The sequence below is a fragment of the Octodon degus genome, unplaced genomic scaffold (assembly GCF_000260255.1).
Source record: "Octodon degus isolate 3935 unplaced genomic scaffold, OctDeg1.0 scaffold00115, whole genome shotgun sequence".
NCBI lineage: Eukaryota > Metazoa > Chordata > Mammalia > Rodentia > Octodontidae > Octodon > Octodon degus.
This window is the reverse complement of record NW_004524691.1, coordinates 8,404,041-8,418,112: the sequence shown is the minus strand read 5'-3', so window position 1 is coordinate 8,418,112 and position 14,072 is coordinate 8,404,041. Positions and strand designations below refer to the sequence as shown.

Sequence of the window (14,072 nt, the reverse complement as noted above, 5' to 3'; positions counted from 1 at the left end):
ATGTTACATTTGCTATCAGAGCATAAGTGGACCAGCAGTGAGCATGGGAACTGTATGAAGGGGCAAACCAGAAATTCCAAATGAAATGTTGAAATTTCAAAACAGAGAATTGTGCAATACAATCTTAGGATTTCTAAAAGACATAACATTGTCATCATATATGGCAAAGAAAAACAAACTGGTAGTGCTGATTTTAACATTGGATCATGGTGGAAAAACTGATAGGGACACTTCAACAAAATGGAAGTCTGGGGCTGGAGATAGATAGCTCAGTAGAGTCGGTGCTTGCCTGGTAGCCACGAGGTCCTGAGTTCAATCACCAAGCAGCTAACACACTTGTGGAAGAAAAATGGAAGTCTGCAATGGTAACTTTCAACTACAAAACCAAAGGCAGAGTACATGTTGATGATTTATGCAGCAACTCTAATGTCACCCAAAACACAAGCCACCGATGAATGGTTATGTTTTACTCAGATTTAAACATGTACGGTATAGCTTGATACTTTATAAAGAAAATACGAAGTGTGTAGTATCATGGAGAAATTTTCTTAGAAGACTGGTATGGAACTCATAAGAAGTTATCTACAGCAGAGGAAAAACAAAATGTTTCTTTCCAAAGAACTACATTATCATGGTTTGGGGTTTTCCCAAGGTGAACAATATAATACAGGACACACTTTATAATAGTATTTTATAATGAATCACCCAAGCATCATATACAAGAAATGCAGGAAATCTGTCCACACACATAAACACTAAAGACTCCATCTGAGGACCTAGATCCTAATATGCTGCATGAGTACAATTGAAAACCTAGAGCTCATTACAATGCTTCTCTCAAGTCCAATTGGAGGTCTAGAGTCCACAACAAATTCTCATAGAAATCTGCTTCACAGATCTGTTCTGGAAAGGCCCAAAGGTCAGTGGTGGAAGCTAGGAAGTCTATGCCAGTGGGATGAAGGATCTGTGCTAGCAGGCTGAGGGATCTGAACTGGACCTAGGAAACAATGCTCAAGATAAGCACCAGAGCTCCCTCAAAAGTACCACAGCCATCCTCAGCAACAGTGAAGTCCTGAGCTCCTTCAGCAATGAGGAAACCGACTTCCCATCAGGAAAGCCAGTGCAACAAGCTTCTCAATGAGTCTGAGCTGAGGCCAGGAAGAGATGCTCAAGTTGAGGACCCAAGCTTTGGCAAACTTCATAGGGAAAGCCAGCATGACAAGGTCCTCCAGCAGAACAGCCCAAGAGAACTAGCAGCTTCTGACAGCTTCTCCAAACAGCATCCCTAATAGCATTTCAGCAACTTCTCCTATTCTGCTTTTTATGCTGCTGGCAACAGTCCTCAGGTAGGCCTCTCACACCCAGCACCAAGCTAGTTCAATTCAACTGGGTGTAAGAAGTTGACCACCAGTTAGCTATCCACCACATACATCAAGAAATTTTGGAGCGTACTGGTGAGCTGACACATGAACCAGTAAGCACAGCATCACAAAGACCTACTGTGACAATGGAAAAGTCAAGAGGATGTCAACTGTGTCCTATAGAAAAGGACAGGATATCAAAACATATGCGCTGTCAGTGTAAGTGATACTTGTGTATGGAACACAGAGTTTTCAGGTGTGAAGGCTGCCTTGAGTGTGATAGTTGAAGCAAAGATTACTTCTGCACTAGTCATTTGTTTGTATTTACACTGTTGTTCACATAGGTCTTTATTTCTGATGTTATCTTTTAGGTTTCATAAGCTAGTAAACAGCTGATGTGAAAATGTTCATGTCTATTCTAAGCACTTATTATATATTTGATGTTTTATTTTACTGATGTCTTATTTTCCTGCTAAGTACACATCATACAATATAGTAGGAAACTCCTGACAAAACAAGAAGGCAAGAGGGGTGACAAGAATGACCTGTCACACAGGAAAGAAAAGCTAAGTGTGTTTGCTGTCAATGTAAATGAGATATGTGAAGGGAACATGCAATTGTCATGTGTGATGACTGCCTTGGGTATACCAACTGAAGCCAAGATTTTTTTTTTTTTAGAGATGGATTGGTATTTTTATTGTAGTTCATATAAGTACTTACTAGACCAGGAATGGTCATGCGAACCTGAAACCCCAGCACTGGGGAGGCTGAAAACAGGAGGATCATGACAAGTCTAATCTGTATGTGAGACCATATACCAAATACGTTTTTAAAAAATTATTCCTGTTATTTTTAGGTTTTTTATGAACAATAAGTATGAAAAATTCAATACTTTATTTTCTGATATTTTCTTGTTAAGTAATCATTATTTAAACTCAAAATTAAAATTAATAATTAATAGAAAAAGTCCAAAGAATAAATGTAGATATTAAACACCACGATAATGTGCTTTTGTGATAAAATTGGCTTAAAGAAGAATTTGATAGGGAGCAGTTTGTGAAAATTTCAGAAGCTTCGGCTGGCCAAATAGCTAAAAGGATTAAAGAGTCTGCAAGCAGGTGCAGGGACAGGGGGATTCGGATCCCTGGGCCTGCCATGCCGGCCCGCCCCCGGAGGCCCGCTGAGAAAGCAAATTCCAACTCCTGGGAGGCTGTAAACAGACGGATTACTTTGAGTCCGATCTAGAAGTGAGACCCTGAACACCATGTAGACCCTTCCCTAAAATACAAAAAAAAAAAAAAAAAAAATTCAGAAACTTGACTTGGTTCAGTTTAAAATATCTCAGCAGATACGCAACTTGGTAGTCGGGGCTCGCCTTCAGTTACATATATTTGGTGGTGATTAGAATAGGATATGAGTTGTATTCCAATTCTGGGGATGAGAACAATCCAACTCTTAGCTTTTGCTTGTAGAAAACCAGGAAGCACAGAATGTTGAAAGTGAAAGTGCTTTCCTGTGCCACCCCTCCACCTTTATCGCAGAAAGGGTCCCAAGAACCTAGGACACCAAACGATTTACCACGGGGTTTGATGGCTCTCAGCCGCCCCAAACTGCTCCAACCCAGTGATAAAGACAGTACAGAGAAAAAGAAAAAGAAGAGCACATAAACACAAAAGTAAAAGCTTTAACTTCTCAAATCTCTTTACTATCTAACCTTCAAATAAGGAGAGGAAAAAAAAAAAAAAACTTCAAGGGTAAGCATCGCTCCTTTAACCCCTCATGAATTATCTTATTCTCTCTCTCTCTCTCTCTCTCTCTCTCTCTCTCTCTCTCTCTCTCTCTCTCTCTCTCTCTCTCTCAAATACAAGCACGACCGTGACTAAAGCAATATTACAATCTAAACAGAAAAGAACCACTGAAGGCAGAGAGAAAGGTCAGCGATGAGCCAAACTAGCAAATCCCTGAATGAGAAACTGAGGAGATATTTCAGAAACATCATAGGGAATGCTGTATTTGATGAGTTTTACACCCTTAATAAACTAGGAATCAAGAAATAAAATAAAATTAAAGTAATTTATAGAAGAATGTTTGAGACTATGCTAATGTACTTTATCAATCTTCCAGAGGTGTAGAGAACACAAGATTTCCATCATTTGCTTGACATAGAACATACTCTTTTTCAAATGATTCGTAATAGCAACATCCAGTAATGATATTCCTCTGAACACAGTGTGGGAAATACTTAATATACATATGAATGAGAATCCCAAAAATGAATGTTTTTCAAGGTTGGCAGAGCAAGACCAGATAGTTTCTCCTCATCCACTCCCTGGCTTGATGCACGAAGATTTGCAAATCTGCATAACTATAACCTCACAGAACCAAATTCAGTTTGCATTCAATAAATTCACTTTTAAAAAAAATGAAGACACTGAATTATCCAATATTCACAGTTATTAAACATTCACATTGCAAATGAATTCCCAAATCCCCACCTGCTCCCAGCAATGATATCAGTGAATAACTGGAATTAATTATTATAGAAATGATGATAATGATGCCAAAGAATTTATTCTAATTAAATGTTCTACCATGGAGAAAGGGCTGAAATTTAGATCAATAATGATTTAATTTTATTCTTGAGTCTTTCAGGGACATTCAGTTCTTCCAAGCACAATAACCTGATAAATGGTTACATTTTTGCTGTGATTGAGCAATAATATCTTTATCAACTTTCTTTTTGCATTTTACCAAATATCCTAGTCCACATAAGATGTGCTTTATGGAAAAACTCTTATACACGATAAATTGTAAAGATATTTTAGCTAGTTTGCCACCCTTTCTGTGTATTCTCCCCAATTAAACCGACATAGGAATAGTTCCAATTCGCAAGAAAGCAAATCTCTGAAGAGGATGAAAAACTGTGAGAACGACACGTCTCCATAACATTCGGCTCTTAGCTTCACACTCACACAGAAAGAATGACTCACAGTTACATGGAATACAGAAGATGTCTAGAATATGTTTATTAACTTTAATCTCATTCATGTTTCCATGCAAATATTCTTTAAATGCAGTTATAATACTAAACAAAAAATGTTAGCTACAAATGACATGCCTCAACATAGAGTATCCTATGCTATACAACCTTTTTATTTTCAGTACCAGGGATTAAACTCAGGACCCTGCACTTGCCAGGCAAGTGCTTATTCTACAGAGCTATCTCCCCGGCCTTTTTTGGTATCATTTTTGTAACCATAAAAATCATAGAGAAGCTATTTGTTTAAAGGCATTGTTCTACTGTAATTGATTTCTTCCCCTAAACTCAAGGTAAGACCCAAGTTTATGGTGAAATTTCAGAAGTTTTCTCTGGGTACAAAAGAAACCCAGTAAAAACACTGTCATCTTCAGGGCTCACGTACACGCCATTCCAATCCTTTGACACTTCCAGCCACACTTGATCTCCTGCTCTTAATTTCAGGATGAGGAGGAGAGAGGCCTGGTCGATTTCCTGGCCATAGACAGTCTCTCTGGACTTGAAGTGCTTATTATTCTGGGCCATCAGGCTGATCCGAGCAGGCCGACCCCTCACAGTGACATGATAGGAAAACACATATGCCCCAGGAATACTGCAGTTAAATTTCCCAGTGACGGGGCTGTAGTCCCCTTGGTCATTGTACAGAACCTTGTCAAATTTGATAGGGGTGTTAGGAGGAGGGAATGGCTTTGATAAAGCAACACTAAAGGCTGACTGTGGGACTTCGACCACCCCTCCCTTGGAGCCCTTGAAACCCCGTGAGCCCTTTTTCCCAATAGGTCCTCGGACTCCTTTAGTTCCATGCTCACCCTTTGGCCCAGCAGGTCCCACCAAGCCAGGAGGACCTAACTCTCCTTTTTCTCCTTTAAGGCCTGGATCACCTTTGGCCCCAGGCAGGCCACCTGGGCCCCTTGTGCCTTCTATTCCAGTGTCTCCTTTGCTGCCTCTTTCCCCTTTCATCCCCTTCTCACCCTTTTGCCCTTTCCCTCCTCTCTCCCCTGAGTCTCCACAGTAGCCTTTCTCTCCTGTCTCTCCTTTCTCTCCCTTGGTCCCAGGCTCTCCATTCAAACCCGGGAAGCCCATGGCTCCAGGGTCTCCTTTGTCTCCTTTGGTGCAATTCCCACACAGATCCCCCTTTGAGCCTTTTTGTCCTTTTATTCCTGCAAGGCCAATGTTTCCTTTATCCCCCTTGGGGCCAAGTCCACCTGAAACAGAAAATTAAAACAATGTTTAAGGACCACATAGGCTGTAAGCAGTATACAATTAAGTATCCCCATTACCTATCTAAACCCAATGTAGGCACAAAAGCTGAAACCTCGCTATTTCAGGTGTTTTCTTTCTTTGACAACTGGAGACAGAAGCTGACAGGAACAGAGTTCAGGTGTTTTTATCTAGCTTCTGAAGTTCTGAACCCACTGTGTCCACTCACTACAGTGAATACTAGAAAGATAATAATTTATGTGTCCATCTGACCTCTCTGACAATTTTACGGAAGAGAACAAAGCAGCACTTCACTGCACCAATGACTGCATGCAATAGATACATTTTGCACCCTACCTTGTTCTCCAGGTTTTCCAGGATATCCTGGAATTCCACTTGCTCCTTGGTCCCCACGGCCTCCCTTTAGTCCTAAAATGATACTAAGATTAACTTTCTCCAACTATATCACTTATGATATAGCTAACAGCACTTTTATACCCATGTCATGCTCCACTGTTTCTGTTAAAGTAGTTTAAAGGTAAAATAATCTGAGTTAAGAATTCTTTAAAAATGGTTAAAAGTATTTAATTCCAATTAATGGCAAATCATCTTAAGGAGATTTGGGAGGAAGTGCTAACCCCTGTAAGAAGAATTTGTCTTGTCCAATGACTCTCATAACTCTTCAAATCTTTCCTATAATTCATGATATCTGCTTATATTAAAAAATTTATGTATGTTTCTTCCAATTATAAATTTTAATTAGCAGTTAAAATGTCTTTTTCTCATATTCCTGAGATATAATACCATCCACCATCCATGTTTCAACACAGAGCATGACAATCTGTAATCAGCCAAAGCCAGTCAAAACAACACCTATCCAGGAATGAAAATTGCCCTCGACAGAGAGCTTTAAAAAAATTCATTTCATGTTGGAACAGTTTTCATTCACTCTTCTGGAGAATTTTGAAACTATGGAAAATAATATTTGAAAAACATTAAAAGAACTAGATTATCATATATTTGCCATATTTCCATACAATGGATTTTTAGTCTTACTAGAAGCCTAATGTGTTACAGGTCAACCATCTTACTACAGATTAATTTTAACTGAAAATGAAAATAATGATAAAACTAGCTTTAAAAATAGCCAGTTTGAGCTGGTGAAATAGCTTAGTGGACTAAGCACCTGCTTAGACAAGCTCAGGGACCAGGATTCAGTCTCCAGCACCACATGCCATACCAGCCCCTGAGTCGATCACCAAGACTGGGTGTGGTTGTGTGCGAATGTAATCCCAGTGCTGGGGAGGCTGAAAACAGGATCACTAGGAGTCTGAGCTGCATAGTGAGACCCAGTAACAAATACATAAAGAAAAATAAAGCTAATTGTTAGATAATTGTATTGGTAATTTATTTCACTCCAAATATTAGTCCAAACTCTTAACATTATTTAAAAGTCTGGTCTTTTTAAATTTAAAATAATTTTATTTTATATTAATATGATCTCATATAACAGTGAGGTTTATGTAGCAGCACATTTCATCAAGCGGAATGCTCTTACAGGAGTTTATATCAAGCACTTCCCCTGCAAGAGGGGTAAAGAAGATATTTTTTCATCATTTTTATCACAGAATAAACAAAATTGTAAGAAAATGTAAAAATTTATGAGTCCAAGTTAACTATATATAACCATGCTAGCATCAAATTGCCAACAATATTATGTATGATACAACTAACATTTTGTTTCATTTTTTGTCAGTGAAAAAGAAATCCTAGGTCAAATTCAAAGTGATGAGAATGGACTCTCTAATTTGAAATATTAAATAAATCCCACCATGGATAACTCTAAAGTTTTCTAAGCAGCTAGCTCCCCTATTAATCCTCTACATAAAGTATAAAACTTAGAATTTCAACCACAGTCCATCAGAAAGATATCTGGATGCACTGGGAGAAAATCCGAATATGAACGGAAAGGGCCAATCCTATTTCTGATACTCCTCAACAATTAAACACCAACTTTCACCCACAGAATTATTTAGGTTCTTAAGTGTATAGAAGAAACTTAACCTCTTATACTGAATTTATTCAAGCAGATAATGATTATCCAGAATATAGACATTTGATTCATTTATTTAACTTTCAGTGTTAACAAAAGATGCAAGTTTAGTCTGGAAGTTAAAGGAAAAGTAGAGTTGCCACTTTATAGGGACTGGCTGCATGAATTTCTACTTTGATCCTTCATCAAAGCATGTTCTTAAGAACCTTCCCACTATTTTCTTCTACTTCCAGGAGTCTAGTTTCCAAACTGTATGAATTGCTGGGGAAGTTCATCACTAATCTTTATTTCACAGGGCTTTCTGTTAACATCATTCACCCACAAAAGGATTAAATATTTCCAAGAATGAAAATCACATAACTGACAAGTGTGAAGTAGCTCTTTCTTACCTTAACACCTTTCTTGAGTAATTGCTTCACTGAATGTTCTAGCAGAAATGAGTTAGGCAGTTCCAGAGCCATGTGGAGGGTGATCTATAGATGGTATTAGGTCTTTTGACATGCGACACTGACGCTAAAACATTGAACTTGATGGATAGATGATATTTCTACAGGATGCTGTGACTCACTGAGGAATATCTAAGTGTTCCTGTGAATCTGTGACTTTTCTCAGTACCTTCAAGCATTTACAGAAACATGGATTTTACGAAGCACAGAACTTTTTTATTGATACATACACAGAATCATAGAATTTCTGTGCTGACAAACATCTATTGACGCACCATAACAACACACCTTCTTTGATAGTAAACAGAGTATCAATATTTAGTCCATTCCTCCAAATTTCCAGGCAAGGCAAAATGACTGGTCAAAAGTTACTGTTGTAACTTTAATACTTGTGCTTTAATTCAGTTCTCTACCCACCTCTGGTACTGCCTCTGATTTCAGAATGAACCAAAAGAAATGTCTGAATCTCCTTAGAAGACAGGTTACACCCCTAAACTGAATACTCCAGATGATTGCTCGCTATAGTGTATTCCATCTAATATGAAATTAATTAGCATCACAAGAGAGAAAATCACAGGACTTACAGGAAAGAATCCCTCTCCAAAGACTTAACCTTAAGGTCTCCAGTCACTAAGTCAGATAAGTGGCCAAAGAGATGGAAATGCCACGTTAAAAACATTGTGTGTGTGTGTGTGTGTGTGTGTGTGTGTGTGTGATGTTCTCTGATAAGAACAAAAATCTCTCAGTTGGCTATTTATAAACATTTTCACATCAGATTAACTTGCAATATGCTTTTACCAAATTCTTAACATTTTTATAATTTTATCCATTTTCAAGATCTAGTATTTATTTTGAAAATTAATCTCCTGATAAATGATGCAGAATATCCCTGGAGTTTTGATATGAAATAAAATAAATTACCTACCCTTTTCTCCTTTGTGGCCCTTCGGCCCTTGGGGTCCAATGACTCCTGGAGGGCCTGGAATCCCCATATCACCAACCTCTCCTTTAAGACCTGGAAATAGGGTTTTAAAACCATCAAGATAGAAAAAAATTCTCTTTTCAAGTTCATTAGTTTATGGAGAGGTGGAAAAAATCATTTCATTAAAACTAATAACTGTCAATGCCTTGATGACAAAATCTGGTGAGAATAAACTATTACAGAGTTCTAAGGGCAATATTTTTGTCTGATTTGCAATTTTGTACTACCTGAATAGATAAATTGAACCCATTAGTACTTGTCACTGTGTCCATGGCAGTGATCAAATGACTTGGGGAAGCGGCACTATATCAAACAACAAGAATAAAATTATTATCTGACATTTAACCTCATGTGGACCACACTCTAGAATTGGAAGTAAAAAAAAAAAAAAAAAAAACTAACACTTTAACATTTCCCATTCATTCACTTAGTCTTTCAATCAAGAACTATTCCTGAGGTCACCCTTTAGGGGCACAACCGTCACCACGCCAGCACTCTACACTCCTACAGAGCTGAGAATCTATGAAAGATAAACACTAGACAAAGACACAAATAAATAGAAACAGTCACATTGTAGCTACTATATAAAGAAAAATGGGAGGTCATAAGGTAAGTTAAGTTTTAAAAAATTAACTATCATTTATGGGATCTGAAGAGAACTCCCTGAGAAAATAGAATTAAGCAGAGATCCAATGAATGGACTATAATTTCCTAAGGAAGAAATTAGCCCACAATTATTTCAGGAGAAAGAGAAAAGACCATGGCGTGATTATGCAGCGGATAAGAGAACACTGTGAGTGGAGGTTGTGGCCAAGGATGGAAGCAGTCTGAGAGACAGGTAATGCAAAAGAAAAGGCCAATGGAGACTTTCCCATGAGTTACAGCCATTACTCACAGTTTTCTATAGCCTGTGATTATGAAACTCTTTATATCCGTTCACTATACAAAACCTTCTAGATCAGAGGGCATTCAGCCTCTTGCACAGAAAACCTTGCACAAAGATGAGATGGACCAGTGACCACAGAGTCAAAGACCCAATCCCAACATGAGGTCCTTAGCTTCTTCATACCCTGGAACACCTTCTAACCCCTAACTCTGTGAGACTTAGCTGCTTGACTACAGAGCCAAAGACCCCTCTCAATCTTTATCTTAAATAAAGTCTGTCCTTCTTACAAGTGCTTCTTCCTCTGTCCTTTTATTTGTACACAAAGGTCAGACCATGAAAGGCTCAGACTTCAGCAGGCATCCTTGCTCCATTAGGCAGCCGAGATCACTCCCACTCACCTAGGATAATTATTCTTCCAGCAGCCACAGTCCTGCTCAAGGCATAAGAATTGCTTCCCAAATTAAATAATTTAAGGTTAATTTCTTTGGAAGTTAACCATACAAATATGTGCAGTCCATGAAATTATAATATTTTACCTTAATTGCTATAACTAAGACTGATGGAATGGAGAAAATTATACTCAGTGGAATTCCTCACTGAAGGAGTATTAGATTTGTTTCACAGACAATCTTTAATATATTGCTTGCAGGTTCAAATAACCAAGGGTGGTGGTTAAACTCCCTGTCTAGGGAATAAAGGGCAGCAGGGGGAAAAAGAAAGAACAAGCAGAAGAGTGGGAGCAGGTGAAATAGCCAATTATGTTTCACTGTGTGATGTCTCCCCTCCCTGTGGATCCCAAAGGCTATATACCATTCACTGCTGTGTCCAGGTAGGCACAGGAGCATGGTGGAGAGGGAGCTGCCCATCCCACCTAGGTGAGTGTACATTCAGGTGTGACTCGTGCCAGTGCCAAAAGGCTGAATGCAAGGGCAAGCCAGGACTTAGGGTGCACTTCCAGATTTTGACTCCAAGTTCTGCACTCTTGGTGTTGCAACAGGGGGACTTACCTAACACTTCCTGATGAAATAACCAGGTGACATGTAATAATATTTTTAACAATTTTATAATGTCCAACGATACTTAATATTTAGTACTCCTTATTGTAACTTAACTAAAGTGAGAACCAGGAGATAAAATTTGAAATGGGATTTTGTCTTTGCTGACCATTAGATAGATCTGCATATTTCAAGACATGTTCATTCAAAAACTCTATGAAGTTAGTCTGATGACTTTTGGGGGGAGCGGGCTGGCTAAGCATACAGTGCTGGGGATCAAACTGTGGTCCCTGCGCTTTGCCTAAGCTTGCCTAAGCAAGTGCTTTAGACCGCTGAGCTATCTCGCTGGCCCCAGTCTGATGACTTTTAAAAGTAAATAAGGCAAACTTTTTCTTAAGGTTTGCATTTCTTGTTTGGGTCATTGTTACCAAGGGTGAAAAATAATGAAGAAAAAATTAAAACAATTTGACATAAATAGGTTTACTTTTCTCTCTCAAGTTTTCTTAATGTTTCTCTTCTGTGAAATTTCTACTAGCGAGAGTGGGGTTGGGAGAGGGAAAGGAGGAGAGAGGGAGCAAAGGGAAGAAGAGGGGAAGGGAGCAAGGAAAAGTAGCGCCTTTGAAAATATTGGGAAAGCTGGAATAAGTATACGTGAATCTCCAAACAGGATCTTCAATATTATGCTCACTCCTACCACCAGAAAAATAAAAACAGCTCATTGAGCACTTATTCTGCTCCAGGCAGCCCTCTAAGTTCTTGTATGCCTTTCCCCATTCACAGTTATGATCCTACAAAGTCAGTGTTATTCTAATCCCATTTTACCATTTTGGAAACTGGGCCTTGAAGAAATGAAGCCTTCCCAAGGCAGCGCTGTAATGGACTCAACACGCTGAGCTCTTAAGAACCATGCTTTACAGCAGAACCAGTCGAGATCCCTAAACAGATTTGGCATACATTCAAGGTACTGGTCACATGGATTGAGAGGAAAAGCTGAACTCTCAGACCAGCACAGGCAAATCTACCACTGGGTGAAAGAAAAGCCCAGATGTTACAGAACGCAGAGCCTCAGAGGGAAGCTAGCAACCAGCTGTGTCTACTTGGCAGCCCCTGGAGTTTCCACCCTCAAGCAGGTTGTCAGTCAACTAGGATACTAAAAGAAGTGCTGGTAAATTTTGGTGGCATTACATTTTCAATAATGTGTAAACAGTGACCCAGGCCACTGCCCATTTTCTTTACAACTTAATTCAACCCTGCGTAAGTACCAAGAGAATTTCTCAAAATATCCCTATAGCGGCACAAAGTAAATGAAAAGCTCAGCAGAGGCACATAATCACTGATTCCATAACTTTAAATTCTTCAACCAAGAAGTGGCAAACATTTACATGTCTATTTTAAGGGACTAGTGAATTTGAAATTGACATTCTGATTTTAATTTTAAGTCAATTCTCTCTGTTGTCTGACATGTGAAAGTCAAAATGTCTTACGATAAAACTGAGAGTATGTTCATTAGGTATATATTAAAGACATCTGAAAGTTTGAAACATACAACCGCAGCATTCAGTGGGGAGAATTACTGAGCGAGTGCGAGCATTACTTCCAAACGTCGAATGTTGAAGAGCAGCGCGCTGACTCTTGCGCTTCACTTTCCACTCCGTAGGAGCTGCATTTCTAATCCTAACTACAAATAACACTCAGAAAAACCCATCAGTCAGCACACACATTCTTACCAAGCAATAGAGTTTTCATTTGCCTTTTTGAAATCAGCTATTAATGAAAAGATTGTACTGGTGATAAACGCGTGGAGCTTGCAGAACTACAGCCTACTGCTGGGATCAGTAGAGCCTGCGCGGCTCCTACCAGCACCATCCAGTAGAACTTTCTGCAATGGCAGGAATGTTTTGTAGCATCTGGACTGGCCAGCAGTGTAGCTATTGGCTGCTCATGGCTATTGAGCACTTGAGATGTGACTGTGACTGTTAAACTGAATTTTTTATCTTATTGAATTTTTTTAATATGTTTGATACAGGGTCTCACTACTCAGCTTGGACTCATAGTGGTCCTCCTGTTTCTAGCCTCCCCAGTGCTGGGATACAGGCATGCGCCACCATGCTGGGTCTCGGTGGCCGTCTCAGCGTGCCCAGAGACAAGGCCAGTGCAGCCTGCAGTGTGGATCAAACCCTTGTCCCTGTGCTTGCCTAAATGGACACTTAGTCCGCAGAGCTATCTTGCCGGCCCTTTACCTTATTGAATTTTAATTTTAATATTTATTAATAACCACAGTACGACCTGTGTCTCCCACACTGGGAAGCACAAAATCCATTTGCATTTGTCACAATGTCGCACAAAGACCTGTCACCATTAGAATGACAGTGCAAAATTCCCTGGAGCAATTCATGCCCAACCTGCCTCTAAGGATGTAGATGAGAAACTAGGCTTCATAAATTTGTAAATACCTGGTGTTCCAGTCTTTCCTGGTTCTCCCTTCTGCCCAACAACAGGTGCACAGCAACGACAACAATTCAAAAAGAAATCAACTGTATCAAGAGTGAAGTTTTCAAAGGGAAAGAGAGTGGCCGTGGGAAAACCAGAGTCCGAGGCAACTGGGTCCATGGTGGGTTCTACCACTGAAGCCATTTCTGTGAGCACAGCACCTCCTTCTTCCCAAGGCAAGCCAGTGGACAGCTTTAAACCCTTTGGCACCTCTTTCGCATCAGATTTTTTTGTAAATTTGGTGTATGGTGTGGTCTTCGATGCTGCCTCCATACCAGCAATAGTCAAAATAATTAAAATGGCACAAAGGCAAGAAAACGTCCACATGTTTGGGGCTGGAAGATAGAATAGGAAAATATGCACAGATTATATGAGGCCCAAATTTTAAACACTCAATTGCATAAATAAATATTACATGGAAAAAATATGTACATGAACTATAATAATGAACAGCATACATAATATAGGATGAGATTTTGCAGATACTTGAGTGTACAAGTATAAGATTGAATCATTAAATCACACAGAATGTTTCATTTATTTAAGTATTTATTGTAAGAAACACTTTGCTTCAGTTCTCTTCTCTAGTTGCTTTCTCAGGATAACCTGTTTGAAGATAGTG

At 39.1% G+C, this 14,072-nt stretch overlaps 1 protein-coding gene across 1 annotated transcript; it reads right to left on the bottom strand.

Annotated features, from left to right (window-relative positions):
- Positions 1-4,704: 4,704 nt before the first annotated feature.
- Otol1 (otolin 1) lies at positions 4,705-13,777 on the bottom strand. The gene is made up of 4 exons (XM_004639859.1): positions 13,414-13,777; positions 9,023-9,112; positions 5,956-6,027; positions 4,705-5,603 (listed from the first exon to the last, which is right to left on the bottom strand). Exons 1-4 carry the CDS (start codon positions 13,775-13,777, stop codon positions 4,705-4,707), a joined length of 1,425 nt encoding a protein of 474 aa, XP_004639916.1.
- Between the last annotated feature and the right edge of the window lie 295 nt (positions 13,778-14,072).

Coding starts and splice junctions, on each gene's coding strand:
- Otol1 (XM_004639859.1), bottom strand. CDS start 13,777: ATGTGGACGTTTTCTTGCCTTTGTGCCATTTTAATTATTTTGACTATT. Junction 9,113..13,413: donor AGGAAAGACTGGAACACCAG/GTATTTACAAAT, acceptor CCCTATTTCCAG/GTCTTAAAGGAGAGGTTGGT. Junction 6,028..9,022: donor GGGCCACAAAGGAGAAAAGG/GTAGGTAATTTA, acceptor GTATCATTTTAG/GACTAAAGGGAGGCCGTGGG.